The 21149-nt window shown below is 41.7% G+C and overlaps 2 protein-coding genes across 6 annotated transcripts; one reads left to right on the top strand and one right to left on the bottom strand.

Moving 5' to 3' along the window:
* Positions 1-290: 290 nt before the first annotated feature.
* LOC102686298 (guanylate-binding protein 1-like) lies at positions 291-11779 on the top strand. 3 transcript variants are annotated; one of them, XR_011183807.1, is made up of 10 exons: positions 291-397; positions 4198-4414; positions 4815-4942; positions 5536-5645; positions 7279-7499; positions 7678-7920; positions 8306-8583; positions 9300-9512; positions 9794-9915; positions 10454-10540. XR_011183807.1 is itself a non-coding variant. In XM_006641558.3 (10 exons), the coding sequence occupies exons 2-10, from the start codon at positions 4240-4242 to the stop codon at positions 10840-10842; spliced, it is 1860 nt and encodes a 619-aa protein (XP_006641621.2). In that variant the 5' UTR covers positions 291-397; positions 4198-4239; the 3' UTR covers positions 10843-11779. The 3 variants fall into 3 exon arrangements, 2 of the variants coding, with proteins under 2 accessions (XP_006641621.2, XP_069041004.1); XM_006641558.3 differs by having other exon boundaries at positions 9813-9915; positions 10454-11779; XM_069184903.1 differs by lacking the exon at positions 4198-4414 and having other exon boundaries at positions 294-397; positions 9813-9915; positions 10454-11779.
* Positions 11780-21069, bottom strand: LOC102696936 (guanylate-binding protein 1-like). Of its 3 annotated transcripts, none has more exons than XM_006641525.3 (11): positions 20986-21069; positions 18931-19143; positions 18229-18356; positions 17086-17195; positions 16047-16240; positions 15214-15456; positions 14450-14730; positions 13963-14175; positions 13684-13786; positions 12741-12934; positions 11780-12519 (listed from the first exon to the last, which is right to left on the bottom strand). In XM_006641525.3, the coding sequence occupies exons 2-11, from the start codon at positions 19124-19126 to the stop codon at positions 12298-12300; spliced, it is 1884 nt and encodes a 627-aa protein (XP_006641588.1). In that variant the 5' UTR covers positions 19127-19143; positions 20986-21069; the 3' UTR covers positions 11780-12297. The 3 variants fall into 3 exon arrangements, with proteins under 3 accessions (XP_006641588.1, XP_015192049.1, XP_015192050.1); XM_015336563.2 differs by lacking the exon at positions 20986-21069 and adding an exon at positions 20523-20949; XM_015336564.2 differs by lacking the exon at positions 20986-21069 and adding an exon at positions 20413-20512.
* Between the last annotated feature and the right edge of the window lie 80 nt (positions 21070-21149).

The raw sequence follows: 21149 nt of genomic DNA, 5'->3' as shown, positions 1-21149 counted from the left end.
AAGGGAGATGCGAAGAAAAAACACCACTATTAGAAATAGAATAGAATTAGAAGGCAAAAATCCTTTTCAGCAATTTGCGTTTCCCCACATCAAGGGTACACCGCGTGTTTAAAAAAGACAACAGCTGAAAAAGAAAAGGCGTCAGGGGTTCCTCGCTTGTTTCACAGAATATTAGAATTTTAAAATCCAAAGAGGGTGTTGTCTGTTTCCCTTCTCTGTAAGATAACGGTGGTGAGGCACATAAGCGACTTGCTTGATTACTCAAATCGAAAACGAAAGACGTTTCGGCCAGCCGCACCCATTCGCTGAGTAGGGCAGGAAAGGAAATTTTTACTTTCTGTATTGCCGGTTAGCAAACTCGCAAGGTCTTCCCTTTGATTCCTGCTCTCTAGCAAAGGTAACATCTAATTGTTAAATACATTTTGTTTTTAGTTGGAAGACGCTTTTAACCAAAGCGGCTTACACGCGAACCCTTTTGCACAGCCGGGTAATATTCTAGAACTGTTCGGGTCAGGTACTGTACCTTGCTCGGGGTGCAACAGCAGCATTTCGTGTGAGATTTGACCCCCCGTTATATTTTACAAGGATTTTATTATTCACTGCTTTTCCAATAGCTGTCTTCCCTTGTATTGTCGCCCTGTGTTGCTGAGAAAGTATTTCGGTGTTTAGGTTACAGTTATGCGGAGACCAGACTCTTCTACTACAGCAGGTGGCTGGAACTGGATTAAGCAGTCGTTGTCTTAACGTGCTAGATAACAAAATGTATCCACTAAAGCGAATAAATACATCGTTTAACAATTGAAATGGAATGATACAAGTTACGGGCGGAGTATATGGGTAATCCTGCATCATGTACAGTGCCTTGCGAAAGTATTCGGCCCCCTTGAACTTTTCAACCTTTTGCCACATTTCAGGCTTCAAACATAAAGATATAAATTTTTTATTTTATGTGAAGAATCACCAACAAGTGGGGACACAATTGTGAAGTGGAACGAAATCTATTGGATTTTTGAAACTTTTTTAACTAATAAAAAAATGAAAAGTGGGGCGTGCAAAATTATTCGGCCCCCTTGCGTTAATACTTTGTAGAGCCACCTTTTGCTGCGATTACAGCTGCAAGTCGCTTGGGGTATGTCTCTATCAGTTTTGCACATCGAGAGACTGAAATTCTTGCCCATTCTTCCTTGCAAAACAGCTCGAGCTCAGTGAGGTTGGATGGAGAGCGTTTGTGAACAGCAGTTTTCAGCTCTTTCCACAGATTCTCGATTGGATTCAGGTCTGGACTTTGACTTGGCCATTCAAACACCTGGATACGTTTATTTGTGAACCATTCCTTTGTAGATTTTGCTGTATGTTTGGGATCATTGTCTTGTTGGAAGATAAATCTCCGTCCCAGTTTCAGGTCTTTTGCAGACTCCAACAGGTTTTCATCCAGAATGGTCCTGTATTTGGCTGCATCCATCTTCCCCTCAATTTTAACCATCTTCCCTGTCCCTGCTGAAGAAAAGCAGGCCCAAACCATGATGCTGCCACCACCATGTTTGACAGTGGGGATGGTGTGTTGAGGGTGATGAGCTGTGTTGCTTTTACGCCAAACATATCGTTTTGCATTGTGGCCAAAAAGTTCGATTTTGGTTTCATCTGACCAGAGCACCTTCTTCCACATGTTTGGGGTGTCTCCCAGGTGGCTTGTGGCAAACTTTAGACGAGACTTTTTATGGATATCTTTGAGAAATGGCTTTCTTCTTGCCACTCTTCCATAAAGGCCAGATTTGTGCAGTGTAAGACTGATTGTTGTCCTATGGACAGACTCTCCCACCTCAGCTGTAGTTCTCTGCAGTTCATCCAGAGTGATCATGGGCCTCTTGGCTGCATCTCTGATCAGTCTTCTCCTTGTCTGAGCTGAAAGTTTAGAGGGACGGCCAGGTCTTGGTAGATTTGCAGTGGTCTGATACTCTTTCCATTTCAAGATGATCGCTTGCACAGTGCTCCTTGGGATGTTTGAAGCTTGGGAAATCTTTTTGTATCCAAATCCAGCTTTAAACTTCTCCACAACAGTATTACGGACCTGCCTGGTGTGTTCCTTGGTCTTCATGATGCTCTCTGCGCTTTCAACAGAACCTTGAGACTATCACAGAGCAGGTGCATTTATACAGAGACTTGATTACACACAGGTGGATTCTATTTATCACCATCAGTCATTTAGGACAACATTGGATCATTCAGAGATCCTCGCTGAACTTCTGGAGTGAGTTTGCTGCACTGAAAGTAAAGGGGCCGAATAATTTTGCACGCCCCACTTTTCATTTTTTTATTAGTTAAAAAAGTTTCAAAAATCCAATAGATTTCGTTCCACTTCACAATTGTGTCCCACTTGTTGGTGATTGTTCACATAAAATAAAAAATTTATATCTTTATGTTTGAAGCCTGAAATGTGGCAAAAGGTTGAAAAGTTCAAGGGGGCCGAATACTTTCGCAAGGCACTGTAAAGCAAGAAATTCCGTTACTGTTTAATTCTTTGTTTTAGCTCTATTTTATTATTTATATCTCTTTTATTTAGTATTATTTTTTTTATTCTTTTTTTCTGTTTACTATATCTTTTCTATGCATAATGTGTATGAAATGCTTTGAGAAGCTCTGGACTGAAAGGCGCAATGGAAGAACAAAGACTGATTGATAGTTGATATTGACTTCGGAGCTTAAGCGACTCATTCGTGCGGAACTCTCACTCCTGAGACTTGCGCGATAAAATGACTGCTCTTCACGGGGCTGGTTTAAAACACGGTACAGTACGCTTCTAAAGACTGCGGCGGTGGACGAGATAGTTCGAACCCAAAGACGTTCTCACCAGGCGAACAAAGGCCCAGTTTCAAGGTGAGGTACCTCAGCGGGAATCTGAGGCGCTTCCTTGAAAAGGGACACAAGCACGCGCGAATCACCGAATTCGGGGTCGCGTATCGCAGCAGGAGCCGTGGTCTAACCTGCTGTCGTGACTGAATAAAGAGTTTTTCTCTGCGCACTTGTTTGCAAATGGAAAACAACAGACATAGAAGGAACTATATATAAGGAGCTCATCCGCATAGCAAATAAGTAAACTCAAATTTAAATTCGAAAGAATCATTAATAAACATCGTAATGCTGTGTTCATCTTGTTTTTATTATCGATGTTATTTCAGGCTTACCCGGTTTTAATTAGCTAAATGGAGGTTATTAACTAAAGTTCGGGAGGGAATTCAAGCCTGTCGTTCTATGGTCAGGAGGCCGCCCATTTCACCAAGCAGGTTAAAGCCAAATTTATTTCACCAAGTCACAAAGCGTGCAGTTCTTGAATGCTGTTGTCCCTAGTGAAATGTTGTTAATTTCCTTAATCCTCCCAGCAGTCATTTCTGTTCATAAAAAAAACAGAAATGCGCTTTGAGGTATACTATTCTCGATAAAATAGTTGTATAAATATTATGTTTCAAATGATTTCCTTTCCTTTGAACATAGCCTAACCAATCGATGTTTATTGTTAGTTTAACCTGCCTTCCTGTGATGGATATCAATGTTATACAACAATATAAAATATGCTTTAATAATTGTTGTTTTCTTTAAATGAGAAAACTAAAATATGCACATTGCATCGTTCACTTAACTGGATCCACATACTCTGGTGGCATTAGAGTAAATACGGTAAAGAATTGTTGCTTAATCCCAGCATGAACTATTCTAGAGTTCAGTTAAAATTCCATTAATCACATTGTAAATGATTACACAAGGGTATAGGCTAACATGTATATTCATAATTTTCTTTGGATCTAACCTAACCTAGATGCCACTTTGATCAGGGCAGCTGGCTAGACCAGTTTCTACACACAAAACAACACAATCAAATTCACAGCTACGTATGAGTTGAGTTTGCTCATGTTTTTGGAGTGAGGAAACTGATTAATTCATTTATGACATACTTTTCAAGTCCAGACTGAAAAGGTTTTTAATAACACATTGACCCATATCATCAAATCAAACATGATGAAGGACGGTCCTGTATGCGGTTTGAGTATTGACTACATTCACCACATGCCTATGGTAGTTTAGCTTCAGAAACAATCACCTGTGTCCTCAAGAACCAAATCTACAGCTGACTGGACTCTGCTGGTAGAGCTGCATTGTTATACCCCACTAGGCTCACATTGTCCTGACTGTTTTTTCATACAGATTGTCAGTTCAGAAGACGTCGTGGCCAGCAATACAGTGTTGATGGAAACACCCGTGTGTCTGATCGAGAATGGCCAGGATGGACAGTTCTGTGTCAACCCCATTGCACTGGAGATATTAAATCAGATTTCACAGCATGTGGTTGTGGTGTCAGTAGTGGGATTATACCGCACAGGCAAATCCTACCTCATGAACAAGCTATCAGGGAAGAAAAGGGGTGAGTGAATTGGGCACTGATAACACTGATAATGATCGAACCCTGGTATTCCTTACGGACTTTGAATCTTGTAGATGCAGTGTTCATGGTGATTTACATTTTATTTGGAATTTCCTCATTCAGATTTTTTTTATTTTATTTTCTATTGCTTTTTATCTCTGATAGCAAGTGGTAGGAATGCAGATCATCTTGCCGAGAGTTAATTACAGACTCAGTCATCTCACAGCCCTGAGCCACAAAAAGCCTCAAAAATGTTTTGACTTCCACTCTGTCAAAAGGCCTGTCTCCCTTCATTGAAGAAAACATTGTGACATGATTTCTTAGGAACTATGTTACCTTCTAACAAGTTTAATGGCTTTGTGGGTCTGTGTGTGAATTGTCACTTTGTCTTGTTTCTCAGGATTCGCCCTGGGGTCCACCATACAGTCCCACACCAAGGGCATCTGGATGTGGTGCGTCCCTCACCCCACTAAGCCTGACCACACACTGGTGCTGTTGGACACCGAGGGCCTGGGAGATGTGGAAAAGGTGGGAAACTGGGACTCTTTCAACTCAAAATTAAGGGATAGAGGACAGGTTATAGATTCAAACCTCAGATATTTGGTCTCTCCAGATGAATTTTTCATCGTATTGTGTCTGTAACCTTTTTCTGTTCTTTTTAATTGCACTGTATTATATTGTATAACTATTGTATTTCAGCCACAGCCAGAAAACAAATATATTTAATGTTTTCTATATTATTCTCCAGTGCTTGTAACATGAATCATCAAAGGCACTGACAATGGGAACTAAGGTGATGTTTTGAACAGGTTGTTTTATTTTTTCAGCATGCAACCTGTATGTATATTACTGTTCGTAATGTGTAGGCATTATACAAATTACATGCAACATACAGTACTTTAAAAAAGCAAAAAAGCTCAGAGTGGAACTTGATCACGGCACAGTTTAGCAGCCACAGACCTGTTAGATTTAATTATATGCCAATGAATGAGATGTGCACATTCTACCACCAACAGCTGTCATTTTCCTAGTTCTTAAATCCTGTGCCTATATTTAAAACCTGCTGCAGTAGAGAAGAAATGGAAAGTGGATTATCAAGAGACTGAGAACATGTTTTCCAGGGAGATCAGAAGAACGACTGCTGGATCTTTGCTCTGGCCATTCTTCTGAGCAGCACGTTGGTGTACAACAGCCGTGGGACCATCGACAACAATGCCCTGGAGAACCTGCAGTATCCTTGTGTCTCAGGCGGATTTTAATTTTAAAGTGCCAAAGTGGAACTCTGTATCTATGGCTAAAGTATTTTAAAGTGTCTACTGTGTGGCTTTAAGCAACAGCTTCATTTTGGAACATTTAATAGACAAACCTGTTTTTGTCAAAAATACATTTGTTTGAGGTTGAGGCAACAAAAGACAGTTATTGCAGGCAGTGAAAGGTGAAATTGTTTGACAACTTTCACTAACTTTGTGTCTTTTTGAGAGCAAAGGTGATGGAGAGTTTAAATTGAATCAAGACACTACAGAGCATTTGATTCTTCTTTTATAATGCTGTATTAGTTTCTATGCAATGGAAGGAGTTAATGTTTTGGTACTCTTGCCTAAATTCATTGGTAACCCGTTGCCAGTAATAAAGTAACAAAGGGAATACAGGGTCTAAAAATGCTGTAGTTGTAGGAAAGCAGTGTACATTTTCAGAGTGTATTGTCTCACACAATCCCAACTTCAGTGACAAGGCTCAAGTACTTGTAGGAGGTTTTGGGATTGAGGTGTGTGGGAGATGGTATGACTGTTTATTTTTTAGAACTACACAATTACCATGATCTGTTATCAGAACCTGATCTCAGAAAATGGACACATGGTGGAACAGCGAGCCCATGACTGGGAGTACCTACACAAACCCATCTATGCAGATAGATGCCCCCAAGGACTCTGATGTTGTGAGGAAGAAGCACTAACCTCCATGCCACCACACCACACAATAAATTATCATCCATCCATTTTCTAACTGTTTTATCCAATACAAGGTCACAGGGGAGCTGGAGCCTGTCACGCCCTCTGCAGCCAGAGGGCATTCCTTCTCTGTCCTGTCTCTTGTTTCCGGTGCTTTGCTGTCCTTCCGGTGTTTTTCTCTCTCTCTGGGGCTATATATTTCCGGGTCACTTATTCTGTTTCGCTCAGCATTGATGTTCGGATGTCCTGAGACCCGTCTAGCACCAGGTCACCCCACGTCCGCTACCTGAGGGCACAGGTTTCTATACAGCATTTCCTGAACAGCTGAGCCCAGGCTTTCCCACGTCTAGCTGCTACGCATAGGGTCTTTTACTCTCTCCTGCCATTCCACAGTTCGTCCTTTCCAACATCCGTGACAGAGCCTAACCTGGTAATCAACAGGCACATGAACCTGAGTGGGACACCATACACAAGTACACACATTCACATCAGGGCCAGTTTTCCCAGAAGCCAATTTATCTGCCAGTGTGTCATGAATTGTGGAAGAAAATCAAAGCAAGAGGAAACCCATGCAAACATGGAGAGAAGGTACAAACTCCACATAGATGGCACCCCAGATCCGGAATAGACTCCAGGACTCCAGCGCAGTGAAATAGCATCGCTAACAACTGCATCACTGTGGTGCCCTTATAATAATAATAAGAATTAGAATGCTGGAGATTGGTCTGTGCTTCGACTGGAACTTCACCAGACAAATATTATCTATCAGTATTTTGATATACACAATTCACTCCTGGTCTTAGATAACTAAAGCACCATCGGTGGCATAGCTCAATTGTGGGGGAGGGGTGTCTGAGGAAAGTGACACCTGTGATTCTTTGAATAGCTGTGCGTGGTTTTCCTGAAGCCCCTCAGATATGTGACAGAGCTCACTGATCTAATCAAGGTCAAATCACCCAGGGACCCCAAGCCTGCAAGTGGTGATGATGATGATGAGGATGAAGAGGACTCTCAGTATGTGCGCTACTTCCCCAATTTTGTGTGGGCTGTGCGCGACTTCACCCTGGAGCTGAAGATAGAGGGGAGGCCGGTGACTGAGGACGAGTATCTTGAACACGCTCTGTCTCTCAAGAAGGGTAAAAGATTTCTGCTGCCTTACAGCCATTTCACCAAATAAAGGATGTGTCAGTGTTTTCTGCTCCATTCAAAATACTCCATGACCAAACTATACAATAAAAAGGATGTTCTTGTGTATTAATCCTGATTGCATGCTTCCTCTAAGTTAATATTGAAGGATTGCGCTATCTTCTTCAGGAACCAACAGGAAAGTGTCCGACTACAACCTGCCCCGGCAGTGTATCCGGAACTTCTTCCCCTTGCGCCGCTGCTTCGTCTTCGGCAGCCCCGCCGCCCCCGATGCCATGACCCGCCTCGAGACTCTGGACGAGAGGGACCTGAGCGCCTCCTTCCTGGAGGCCACCCAGCGCTTCTGCCAGCACGTCTTCAACCAGAGTCCCGTCAAAACCATCAAGGGAGGACATCCTGTCAGTGGCAGGAGTGAGTGAGACAGTCCCTGTTTGTCTGCCTTACAGTACCCTTGTATTCCATATCGTACCCCAACTTTTCCGAGATACTTTCTCATTGTCGGCAGGAGTCTCTCCAGTGACCCTTAATATGATCAGTGGGTTTGGATTTGAAATAGGTTGCTTTTGGACTCCATTCTGTGCAAATGTCCACTTCCCTGCAGTGATATACAGCAAAAATAAACTGGGATGGTCTGGATAACATGCAGGCTGTGTTGAAAATCAGCACTTCAGAGCAGTTTGGTTAGAAGAATGTGTATCTTTTACAAACTGTGAATATAAACTGCATCAGGTCTTAGGGCTTTTCTGTGGGCAACACCTCTCTCCACCATACTTGTTTTCTGTTTTTCTTTTCTCAGTGCTTGGTATCTTGGCCAGTACCTACGTGGGCACCATCTCGAGCGGTGATGTGCCCTGCTTGGAGAACGCAGTGCTGACAATGGCACAGATTGAGAACCAGGCAGCTGTCCAGGAGGGGATGAAGGTGTACAAGGAGGGGATGGACAAGGCAGTGACCTTCCCAGCCAGCCTGGAGGGTTTATCCCAGCAGCACAGGCACTGGGAAAAACTGGCTCTGGAGAGGTTCGCCAGCAAGTCTTTCAAAGATGACAGTGGTCAGCACATGAGCGACCTGGGAGTAAGTTAAAATCTAGGTCTGCAAAGGCAAAGAAATTATTTTACCTTTAAAATCAAGTGTATGCTATTACTTCAATTTGAAGGATACTTCTTCAAACAAAATATAGAAGGGGTTCAGTAATCTTCAGATGAAATACAGGCAAGGTCAATCTTAGAATCTAGTGGCAACACAGATGCTCATTCAGAATGTGGGAGGCCCTCATTTTGCTTAGTAGTGACATCTTAACGTTAATAAGAAATACTGAAAGATAAAGAAAAGTGATGTTCTGTCTTCATGAAGAAAACAGTCACACTAAATTATGATAGTCTTGTGACAGACACCACCTTAAACAAGGTAGCTCAAGGGATCTATGTCCATTAAAACTCACACTGGACAATACTGGAAAGCAGGACACTTTACTGCATAGTTTCAGTTCATACACACACTAGAAGAAGCCTCACAGCAACACCATGAGGCGCTTTATATACCAAAACATTTAATTCATTATACCCATATGTGAATGTGGCCCCTAAACTCTTCACCAGTTATCTAGCTATCTAATCATAACCCAGTGTGTCTATTTACAATAATAGACATCTTTAATAGCCACTAGAGGAAAGCCCTTCAGTCAAGTAACACTGCTACATTTTATAGTGTTCCCACTGTGATCTCTTTCCTAACATTTGTGATTTCTGGACTGGCCAAATGTACTGTAACTCCTGTTGTCTCATTCATAGGAGAAAATTGCAGAGTATTATGACTGCATCCTCATGCGCAACGAAGAAGCCTCTATAAATACCTGTCATGTCCTGCTGGCAGAGCTGTCCACCCCCATCGCCAAGAAGCTGGAGGAGGGCTTCTATGCCAAGCCTGGTGGCTATAAGCTCTACTGTAAGGATCGAGATGCCTTGGTGGCACAGTTCCGTGCTGAACCCAACAAAGGGGTTAAGGTAGAAACTTTCATTACCAGGAGAGTGAGATTCCCTTAAACTGGATAGGACAGAAAATTTCAAATAAATGTATGGCTGGGCAGCACAGAAACATGGGGGTTAGCACCCAGCTCACCCCAGGATCAAGAGTTCATCGTCAGTCCGGGCTCCGGTCCTTGCAGAGTTGTATGGTCTCCTTATGCTAGTAAGATTTTAAATCTTAAACATTTCCCTTGCTACCTCCCTTCTGGAGAAAAAATAAGTTTGTTTTTAGGTATTTCTTTAATCCCAAATGTTTTAAGGTGCCTGTGTGGTTGACAGGCAGAGGAGGTCTTGGAGCAGAGTCTGAAAGAGAAGGAAGTTGAAGCCAATACCATTCTTCGTGCTGATGAGGAACTGACAGAAAAAGAGAAACAAATTGCAGGTAGGTAGAGATCAGAAACCTGTAGGGAAGGATGGTTAAGCGTTCTTTAAATCATTATTGCTCACAGGCATGATCAATCAATCATAGTGCCCTCCATAAGTAAGATAAGATCACTTTATTGGCCATATACAATTTCTTGCATTAGGAATTTGTCTTTTGTCTTGCTCTCCATGAGACGCAGAGGCACACAGACAGGGAGAGAGAAGCTTGGGATCAGAGTGCAGGGTCAGCTATTTCTACGGCACCCCTGGAGCAGCTGGGCTTAAAAGCCTTGCGCAGCGGCCTGCTGGAGTAGGATTCTTCTGCCAGATCAGAGATTTGAACCGGCAACCTTCCTTAGCCACAGTGCCACCACTATAGTATAGGGTCAGGGTCAATTTTTGCTGTATCCTCAAGCAATGCAGTTTTTAGATGAAAAGTAGAACTTGTGAAATGTAAATGTCATTTTTATTTCTGTATCTAAATATTAAAACAAGCTGTGATTTTCTCCCTCTTTCCCTCCACTTCCGCGGCTGCTGACGGTGTGGACTGAGCGCAGAGCAGCACGAGAGAGCTGCCCTGGCCGAGCAGCAGAGGAAAGCACAGGAGGAGCAGCGGCTGGAGATGGAGCAGGTTCTGCAGGATGAGCGCGGGAGGCACCAGGAGCAGATGCAGCTGGCGCAGAAGAAGCTGGAACAGGAGCTGGAGAACTGCCGAGTGGAAGCTGAGAGAGCACTAGAGAGCAAGCTGAAGGAGCAGGAGCAGCTGCAGAGGAAGGGCTTCGAGGACCAGGCGGCCGCGATGACCAGAGAGATCGGTAGACTCAAGGAGGAGGCATCGAAGGGCAGCTCATGGAAGGATTTTATCAAGCCTGTACTCAGTACAGCTGCTGACATAGTTAGTACCATCTATGAGTATAAGACCTTAAGGAGGCTCATGAGACGTTGAATTATTCTTCTTCTGTAGCTCATGGATGTAGTAGCTGGTAGCTAGCTTTTGTGCATGGTCCTGCATGTATTTGCCTCTGAGGGTTTTAGTCATGATGTTTCCTGTTGATCTGCCCTGTGTTATAGAACTTTTCAAAAATGTCATTGCTGGCTGGGAAGCACAAAACAAACCAACAACATAAACAAGCAATTAACAAATCTAAAAACAAATAAATTAATCCAAAAATAAAACAACAAACTAGAAAATATATTTTTTAATTGATTGCATGATACCAAATAAATCAACATATTAAAAAAACACAACCACATTAACTCCAAACTGGAAGGCATGGCTATATTTATGTCATATGTCATATGTCAATCACTGTGCTGCTGAACTGTGGCAGGAAGTGTACAGTAGCACATTGAGACTAGCCCTACCCGCAGAATGAGTCCCTGTTCCTCTCATTCTCCAGGAGCTAATTTCCAGTTTGAAATTGTGGTGTGGTGTTTTGCACTTCAGACCACCACATCTCATATTATTCTCTGAGTGTGTTGACTGGTTTTTGTATAGTTTATAACTATGCTTAGATCTGGACTTAATTTTTGCAATTCATGTATGCAGTATGTCAGATGAGGTAATTAAAGAAGTATTTTTGTCACATTACAACCTTCTATACTGTTCTTATCAGAATTGAGAAACTTAGCAAGGCTGGTCACTTGTGGGCTGGGAGACAGCTGCTGCTGTAAATGGTCTTGGTGGATCTATAGGTAGTGCTCTTCTCTCTGGGACACTCAGAGAGCTGTGCTGTAAGAGGTGCCATTCTTCACATGTAAAGTCAAACTGAAAAGACTCACATAACAAATGTTAGCTGTGTTTGTGAAAAACCTCTCCTTTGTAATATAGCCAGTATAGATGTTGTTGCACAGTAAATAAAAAGATAATATTTGCAAAAATATTTAATTGTGTAGGTTTTTAATAACATAAGGCTCATTTAGTTGCACACTAGAAGGCAATCCTGGGTTTACAAAGTCCAAGGCCCAAAACACTGCTTAACTCATTAGGTTTTGGGATTTCACTTAACATGTTTGAAGTGGATCTCTGTACTTCCAAATGATAAAGAATAAAATAAGATTAAAAAAATACATAAGCCCCTTCAGTGCTACAGTGCTGTTTTCTATTGTTGCCCATGAAGCCATAATGCAGGTAAATATGAAACAATAATTCAGCAACGTAAAAAATAGTTCTAGGAATATAACTCAGGCTACAGCAAGTGGACATTCACATAATCTTGCTGGCTTGATTACAGCGATTAGGGTGACCAAGACTAGCAATGCATAAATTTTCTCTTGATGCTTTTGACTTATATATACTATTTGTGTATATAAAATTAAAGAGGCAACAACTAACAAGCCTAAGATTCAGTGGTTGGAACTATATATATCCAAATATTAAGGATAAGAGTTCTGTTACCATTTAAAAAAAACGTGAAAGGAGTCGAGAACCTATCCCCACTGCTTTCCCAACAATACCTGGTAAGAACAAGGAAGCCACATTACCAACAGTTTCCACAACAGTGCTAACAATTGACTGGGATTTAGATTTCGTCTCCTCCTTCTCCCGCTTCAGAGATGTGATGTCAGCATTCATTCTATCTGCTCGGTCTCTGAAGCCTTGTTCCAAAAGGTCCCTCTGTTCCTGTAATGGGCAAACATTTAATGGGTAATGAGTTTATTCAGAGCAAGTTCTTGAAAGTTCATGAGGAGTTTGTGAACATGTAGTGGAGAAAACAAGTGTAAACTATTTCTTACATCTCTACCTGATTTTACATATTTCCAGGAAAAATGTGTGCTGTGGACCTCTTAGAGGAGTTGTACATTAATTACTTTAGACGTAAATGTATCCTAGTTGGGCTCTACCTTCAGCTTAGCCTCCAGAACTTTGTCTTGCTCCTTCAGAAGGTTTTTCCTGTCTTGTTCCATCTTGGCCAGCAGTTGCTCCATGTTTTCTCTGTAGGTCCTCTCTTGGTCCTGTATCTGCCTCTGAAGGACCCATTTTTTCTCCTCCTCTGCCCTCCTATCCCGTTCTGCAGCTGCAGACCTTGCCCACTCCTCTACAGAACAAGACAAGAATCAGAACAGTAGAGGAGCCATGTGTTACTGCTCCCCATTAGAATTTTCTGAAGATTTTTTTTCAAATGGTGTTAACAAATTGTTTGTAGAATATCTGCAAAATGCCATACAGCACAATCCACCACTGCTACCTTTATCCTGCTATACAACAGAAATCTTCATCATCACAGATTGCAGATCTATCTGGTACTTTCATGCTGTAAACCCTTCTGAGCTAAGGCATTAGATCAAAAAAAGAAGCTCTTGACATCTTTAGAAGATCACAAACATCTAGACCATCACTGAGGACACAGTTGCCCAACAAGCAGAGGAACCCATAAGCACCTTTGAAGCCATTCGATTCTGGCCAAGAATTTGCCGTTTGTACTTCCCTCCTGTTATAATTAACCAAGGGTCCAAACCTCCAGTCCTGAAGGGCCATGATCCAGCATAAGCCTCTTCATAGCACTAACATTTTAAGATCTGGTTTAAAATAACTGATCTACAATGTTGAACTGAGGCCCTGAAGCCTGACCTGGAGTGAATAGCTACAGATACTATGGCCCTTTGTAGCTAATTAACCTTTAGAAAAACTGAAATATTATAAGTAAAATATCTCTCTTGATCCTTCTCCTTTCTTCTCAGTTTTAAAGCTCACTCAATCTCCACTCTTTGTCCTTACTTCAAATGACCAAATGAACAAATGAAATGCTCCATGCTCCATCTTTCTCCCTTTTTATTAAAATTTCACCTTCAATCCTCCTTTCTGCCTCAGAGAGGGATTTGTCTGCTGCCAATATGGCTCTTCCAATGCTCTCTTTAGGTGCCAGGTACTCCTTCAGGACTTCTTCCGCCTGCAGACACAAAGCAGAGCCTGTGCTCTAGAAACCAGCAGTCACCCAGAACAGGAGTCTAACACAGTGGCTAAGAAACAAACTCAAAAACTATTGCAGCAGAGTTATGTAAATCTCAAACAGAAACATCACACTATAGTCGCATACATCTGACTTAAAAAATCATCTTTTTGTACCTTAATGCCTTTATTTGGCATTGCCATGTATATACTAATATATACATCCATGTCGGTCTTGAACTTTTTATAGCCTCCAGCAACCATGTAGGACCCGGCGCTCAGGTTCTCCTCTACTATTTGGAATACTTCATCGATGATATCACTGCAAGCCTTGCGCGATGCCTCTTCATTCTTCATGCATAATGACTCGTATTCATTCTGAAGGGATTTCTACAAGGGCGAAAAAGATTAATAAAATGTTTTCACTACAAATCTGAGCCTTAGGAATATTCACTGTAAAATTGTGATGGCTTCTTGTGTTCCACACTGGCATTCAGGAGGAAGGATAAGAACACGTACAACTTTCCATAATCCTGAATCTTAAACACGCTTCAAGCCTTCTGTTTGAAGGTGCTTACCTGGAATATACAAAAACATCTGTTTTGTGTTTATGAAGAGGTAAGGACTTCCTGCTTAGCCTGAGGGCAGAGGCCATTGCTCTTACCATAAGTTCAATCTGATACTTCTGGTCTTCATCTTTGAAGGAGTGGTTGATGAACATCTTCACGGCCTTCTTCTCAAACTGACCATGCAGCTGGGACAGCTCCTCCTGAGTCTCAGTGGGGTATGCGACCCACTCGTTCATCTCATTCACGTAGTAGGAGACGGCTTGTTTCAGAGCGGTGGTGTTCTGGATCTCTGCCAAAGCCAAGACTGCGTTGTCGAGGCAGGGAATCTGGCCACTGCGGATGGCCTCCACATAGGTCTCCGCCAGGCTCCCCAGCACTGCGAGACACCCCAATTTATTAGTCAAACAATCAGTGTCGCTAACACATGCACTGTACCCATGAAAATATGTGTAGAGTGTATCAGTCTTCACTTCTGCCTGTGCTGAGAAATTGACATCAGTCTGACTCTTGCCAAGACTAGTTATCCATATGGAATTAAAGGTCTAGATTGCACACATTGTCATCTAGGAATTTAAATACAGTTCTTTTGCACAGCTTTTCAGAGTCATTTAGACCTACTCTACATGGAAACTTTATGGAAGAGTATTTAAAACTGAGGACAGGAGGCATTTCTTTATCCAAAGGGTGCTGGTATGTTGTTGAAGTACCCTTCTTCTTTCAAGAAATGGCTGGATGAGATCCTGGGATCAATTATCTGCTCATTTCTGAACAGGCTAGAGGTCCTCTTGTCTGCAACCTTTCTTATGTTCTAAAAATTTCACAATCAGTCTAGGAGCCACTGCTAAACCCATATACTTACATCTGCCAGTGACTGTGTAGCCCCCTTTCATGGTTTTGGTCTGGGCACTGGTGAAGACATAATGGCAGAAGTCCTTGGCCTGCTGCACAAAGCAGGGGTCTAGGTCAGTGTCGCTCAGCTCCTCCATCAGTCTCATTTTCTCAGGGGTGGTGGGGCGCGTGAACACAAAGCACTTGCGGGATGGGAAGTAATTTCGGATGCACTCACGGGGCAAATTGTACTCTTGAGATTTTTTGTCAGTGCCTTGGAGAAAGAGGAAGGCAAAGGTTTTTTTGGAGGATCAGATTTTACTGTCATGTCTTTTTGCAACAAGTCTGGCATGTTTACTGCAGCTCATATAGCATCGCGTACGCCTGCTTTAAAGATCAAAAACAAAGGGAAGAATCCTTGAATAATTAAATCAATTTTTCTCATTTTCTGTTTGCTAGTTCTAGAACTGGGGTGTCCAGGACCAAAATGTCTTCAAGTTAAAATTTCAACCCAGCTCCTACCCAGTTACTTAACTGCATCGATTTTACAGCTTCTCTCAGCTCTTCAGGTGCTGCTGCTTTAAAGAGACCAGGACCACCTGCAGACACACTGACCTGCCTTCCAGGATTGGGCAAACCATATCAAGAACACAATCTTATTTCAAGAAATTTCCTGTTCAATCCTAGAAATACCTTTGTACCTATTTGCAAAAATCTTGTGTAACCTTAATGTAGGAATCTTTCAAATATAGCTCTGTAAAGCCATAGAATGTTGTACTTTTGTGCTGTAAAACCTGCAGCAATGTTACTTTAATTGATCAAGCATGACAATACTCCTAGAGTGGGGATAAAGAAAATCTTTACCTGGCCTCAGCTTTAGAGCATTGTCCAGATACTGATCAGCTGTAACCACTTTCCCATCAATCGCCAGCTCCAGGGTGAAATCTCGCACAGTCCACACAAAAGAAGGGAAGAAACGAGCAAACTCAGCCGAGTTGTCCTCCTCATTCCTTGTATGGGACTTTACTCTAATGTGTTCAGTCAGTTCAGTGACATAGCTGTAGAAGTCATTGTTCAGGACAACAGCCTTGACCTCCCTAAGCAGTAGAGACCTCTGCTGACCACAAAGATACCTTTTACAGTTCTTATGCAAAATTATCTATTTATGATTATAACCATTTAACATAAAATACATTAGCATTTTTAAATACTGATAGTTGGAAAAATATAATGGATAATGCATTTTCACATCAATGTAGACCAATACCTAATACAAAGAGAATTTCACCTTCAACATAAATATTGCCTCTCCAATATTTCACCATTTTCAAAATATTTAATTAGATTTAGTAGTTCGACATATATCTGTCATAAACACTCTCTAAAAGACATTACTGTTGTAGAAGAACAAGTAAACACTATTCTTTGCTTCTTTTTGCCTTTTTGTTCCTTTGCAGCCTTTGCATGCTGACACAGCTCCCTACTTGAGTTACTGTTGTATTCTGTCATTTCTGAACAGACTGACTCAATACCTAGTGCAGATGTTCCTCTGGTCATCCCGGATCCTGATAAGCATGTTTATATTGGCACCTGAGGGAACATGAACTGTTTCTCCCAGAGTGATACGAAGAATCCTAGCTTTACCCTGCTCTTCTCAGTTTGCTTGACATCTGCATTTCTACAGCACCTAGCAAAGCCTAAACAACTGTATACAAGATTCCCCCAATGAAAGTGTTAGACGTTTGTCCATCACTCTTTTTCTAAGCTCACTGTTGCAAAGTAAGAAGTTAGTTTTGACCTAGCTGTATTCTTGACAGGACATTAGTGCTTAGGTTAGGCTCTGACTGAAGGTTGCAACACAGTACACAGATTCTTAAAAATGATGCCACATCATCAAGGATACTGCAGCTGCTGCAAGGCGTTGTTGTTGATGGTCCCTGTACTGTTGTAGACCAGTGTGCTGCTTAGAAGGACAGCAAGAGAAAAGATCCAGTTGTCGTTCTTCTCATCTCCCTAAACACAGGGAAACAGAGGATTCACTATGGTCAAATTTTAGGAGGAGAGGAGCAGTCCCATCCCATACAGCCACAGAAACTCATCTATCTATCCATCAATCCATTTTCTAACCTCTTCATCCAATTTCAGGTCACAGGGGAACCAGAGCCTAGCCCAGCAAGCAATGGGAGCAAGGCAGGGTATACCCTAGACAGGACACCAGTCCATTGCAGGGCGCACAGACACAAACACTCACACCGGGGGCAATTTTCCGAGAAGTAGATTTACATACTGTACCAGAATGTCTTTGGAGAGTGGGAGGAAACCCATGTGAACACAGGGAAAACATATAAACTCTAGAAAGACTATATTTTTTGGAAATTCTCGATAATTCTTCAGATTTTTTTCCATCCCACTTTGGAATTACACTAGTGCCAGGATAGAACTCTTTCCTAAACCAGTCGAATTGACCCTTACATACTCCATCTAGTTACAATGAACGCAAAACAAAGGGAAACAAAGAGACAATTGATATTACCAGACCACTGGTAAATGTAGCAAAATGTGTACAATGGCGTATTACCTTGCATGTTTGATCCTTTGCTCCCATTTGACATGGGTTAATTTCACTGATCAAAGAAAAATGGGTAATACACAGATTTATCACGGCTGCACAATAGGAAGTATGTGAGGAAGGCAAGATTGTTTAAATCTCAAGAAAATGTGAAGCTTTCCTAAATGTCTATGTGCAATTTCTTTAGCAAAACTTCTTCTAATTCTGATATAGGATTTCCACAAACTAGTGAATTCCATATTTTGTGCACTACAAGAGCTATGAATAATTGAATCAATATGAGGCCTTAGAATTATAAAAAAATGGCTTTTCGGCATGAATTTGTGTCCTCTGTTTTGCCTGGAGGAGTAACAGGTTTTTAAAGGATTCACCCATTTCCATGATTGTGCTGCCAAGCTGGAAAGTCCACAACAGGACACAGAATGTTATAACAGAATGTATTGCATCTAAAGTCTTAGTGAAAACTTCACTGCTCACCTTCTCCACATCCCCCAACCCCTCGGTGTCCAGCAGCACCAGGGTGTGGTCAGGCTTATTGGGGTGAGGGACGCACCACATCCAGATGCCCTTGGTGTGGGACTGTATGGTGGACCCCAGGGAAAATCCTGTAGAACAGAAATGGGAAGCATGTCAGGTTTAGTCCAGCAGCCATCTAACTGCACCTAAAGCTGTCATCTATCTGTACCCCTTAATCATTTGCCTGGTGTCTAAAATCTCACAAATAATATCTTGATTGTTAAATGGAAGGCTAAACTGTATAATGACTTAATGTAGGCGTAGAACTTGAAACTACAAGGTTCCCAGAAAAACCTTGATAAAAGCCTATATCATTATACACTACCTTGGAAAATGACCGTGCTTTCTTCTGTTTTATCTTTAGAGTGAAATGATACAAGATACAAGGACTGACTTTGGGTAAGTGCATCAACCAAAGCAAATGTAAAAGAATGTCGTCTGTTTTACTTAGAATATTCAAATATATCTGATGTTTTACTTCTTGACTGTATTTGGCATAACTTGACATGGAGTTGGACTACGTGAGATGTGTTGAGGAAAATAAACTGTTAAATTGAATTTTAAAGCTGATATCCTGGTTTCTTACAATAATTTTTGTATACATTTCTGCAAAGGAAAACCTTCTGTTCTTCTATGAACTGTTTATTTGACATTACTCCTCACCCTTTTTCGTTCCTGCCAGTTTGTTCATGAGGTAGGATTTGCCAGTGCGGTATAATCCCACTACTGACACCACAACTACTTGCTGTTCAATCTTCCCCAAAAGCTCCAGAGACTGTCTGTTGACATGAAGCTTTCCATCTTCTCCATTTTCAACAAGGCACACGGGGGCAGACATCGACAGTGTGTTGCTAGCCATGAGCAGCAGGGAAAAGTCTGTTTCAGTCATGCAAAAAACAAAAAGAGCTTTAGCACTTTCCTGTTTTACACATTAACATTATTTTAATAACTCTTTTGCGCTGTCATACAAACGGCCTATAACCAAGCAAATAAGTTTTGAAATTCTGTGTGAAACAAAAACAAACTGAGTGACGTGATAATGTGACCATGCAGGAGCCCGGGCGGCGGAGTGACGTCACCGCGCTGCAACCAGCTCCGCTACAATAACAACGCATTTGAGTAAATTCAAATATAAGCAAGCATTCAAGTCATATTACATCCAGAGTCGTGTTTCAATTTACCTGGGGCTCAAAATAGTGTCTGCAACTACTGTACAAAATGTCTTGACATTTTGCTTGTCTATGAGATTAGGGGGAAAGGAAATGTTACCATGATTTCTGTTTTGTTTTGCTTTGTTTTAAGAATACACTCATAAAAACATGTTATGACAACAGCATCTGTCTCGGCACTACTCAGAAGTTATAATTCATTTTATTATTTACATTAAGCGACAGAATTCTGGGGTGCTTTCTGTTCCTTATTTATTAGAAACACATAGATGAATAAGTCGATCTAACGTCACCTTTCTCTGAAAAGCAGTTTCTTAAGGGGAACTTTAATTCGGTTGATGGTTCCTGGCCGCTTACCGCTGGAACATTCTGCTTTTTTATCAAAAGGTAACCGACCGAGCTAAATGACAGCGAAAGCCCAGCCAGTTTCAAACTTGTTTTAATGTGTCTCATAACATTACAAAATGAGCGTGAAAAGAAACTTAATAACAGAGAATGGTTTCAGGACAGGAAGTTCTCATTCTCTTCAAAAACGCGTTACCTCAGTGAGAAATTAATGTCGGTCGTGGCTGTTTTCAACCATCTACTTAACTGCGGTCCTACCCGCTAAGCCTCATACTGTGTGTTCATATTCGGAAAGGCGAAGTAACCTGTATTTAAGTTTTAGCCTCTCAGGAAAAGAAAGAACACGACACTGTTCAACATCCTGAAGACATGTTGATTTAACATGACGCTCCTTCGACCGATAAAAACCACAAGATAATATGTTATTTTCAGCTCTTTAACTTTCGATTATTAAAAAGGTTCAGCTGAAATATATCGAAACCCGCTATTTCAAAAATGCATAGTACGAATAAAAATCGCATCTGATCCGCAGTACCTCTAAACCACTCTTTAATCGCCAATCATACGGAGCGAAAAGCTTTAGAAATTATTGTACTGCATTGTCTCAAGAATGCGACTGAAGATCAAATACCTTAGCGTCGGCAAATGCCGCAATTAAAACCGAAAAGGCAGCGATATAAGAATATGTGCAAGCTGTGTTCAAGTGAATAGTAGTGGAAAGCGTATTTTAAAGAGGTGCACCTTAATTTGGACTTTGGAATTTGGCCCAGGACTTTCTGGCTTCAGGATAGTGGAGAAGCCGAACTGCAGGTGACTTCTCAGTCTTTGCAGCGTCGGAAGTCGTTTTGGCAGTAGCACAATTCGAAAGCGAAAGCAGAAAACACCGCTAGAAAATCTTTTAAATTCTAATATTGCCTTTTTCTTAGTTGCAAGTGAAAAAGAAAGCTCATACTTCAGACATCTAGTCGTATCGATGGGTTGCTGTGCAGAGAGAGATACTGAGGAAAAAATAATTTAGCGCCTTTAAGTGTTACCACTCCAATTCAAAATAAAGCGATCTGAGAATACACTTGTGTTCTGTTCGTGCATTACTGAATAGTAACATTAGCAATAGCTGTAGTTTGTAAGAAAAAAAAAACGAACAGTGCCATAAGTCCCGTCGAGAGGTGCCAGGTTGGGGAGATTGGTATTTTAAAAGAAGTACCTTCGCTTGAAACGATGCACAGGACGTTCTCAGAAAAGGGCTCGAGGCGAGTCGGCGAGCAGCTTCTCTTCTTGTCTGCGGCTTCTGCCCTCTCCAGGCACCTAAAGCAGCTGAAAGTGAAAGCAGAAAAGCGCAGCTGTCTTCCGAGAAACGCGCCCTGTTCG

The sequence above is a fragment of the Lepisosteus oculatus genome, chromosome 27 (assembly GCF_040954835.1).
Source record: "Lepisosteus oculatus isolate fLepOcu1 chromosome 27, fLepOcu1.hap2, whole genome shotgun sequence".
NCBI lineage: Eukaryota > Metazoa > Chordata > Actinopteri > Semionotiformes > Lepisosteidae > Lepisosteus > Lepisosteus oculatus.
The sequence above is the reverse complement of the archived record's forward strand: the minus strand, read 5'-3'. Positions and strand labels throughout refer to the sequence as shown.

Excerpts from the sequence above, each read along its gene's own strand:
- LOC102696936 (XM_006641525.3), bottom strand. The coding sequence starts at position 19,126 with ATGGCTAGCAACACACTGTCGATGTCTGCCCCCGTGTGCCTTGTTGAA. Across the intron at positions 16,241-17,085 it reads AACGCCTTGCAGCAGCTGCA|CTATGTCACTGAACTGACTG; the intron begins GTATCCTTGATG and ends TGACTTCTACAG. Across the intron at positions 12,935-13,683 it reads GGCAGAAAGGAGGATTGAAG|AGGAGTGGGCAAGGTCTGCA; the intron begins GTGAAATTTTAA and ends CTTGTTCTGTAG.
- LOC102686298 (XM_006641558.3), top strand. The coding sequence starts at position 4,240 with ATGGAAACACCCGTGTGTCTGATCGAGAATGGCCAGGATGGACAGTTC. Across the intron at positions 7,921-8,305 it reads ACATCCTGTCAGTGGCAGGA|TGCTTGGTATCTTGGCCAGT; the intron begins GTGAGTGAGACA and ends TTCTTTTCTCAG. Across the intron at positions 8,584-9,299 it reads AGCACATGAGCGACCTGGGA|GAGAAAATTGCAGAGTATTA; the intron begins GTAAGTTAAAAT and ends TCTCATTCATAG.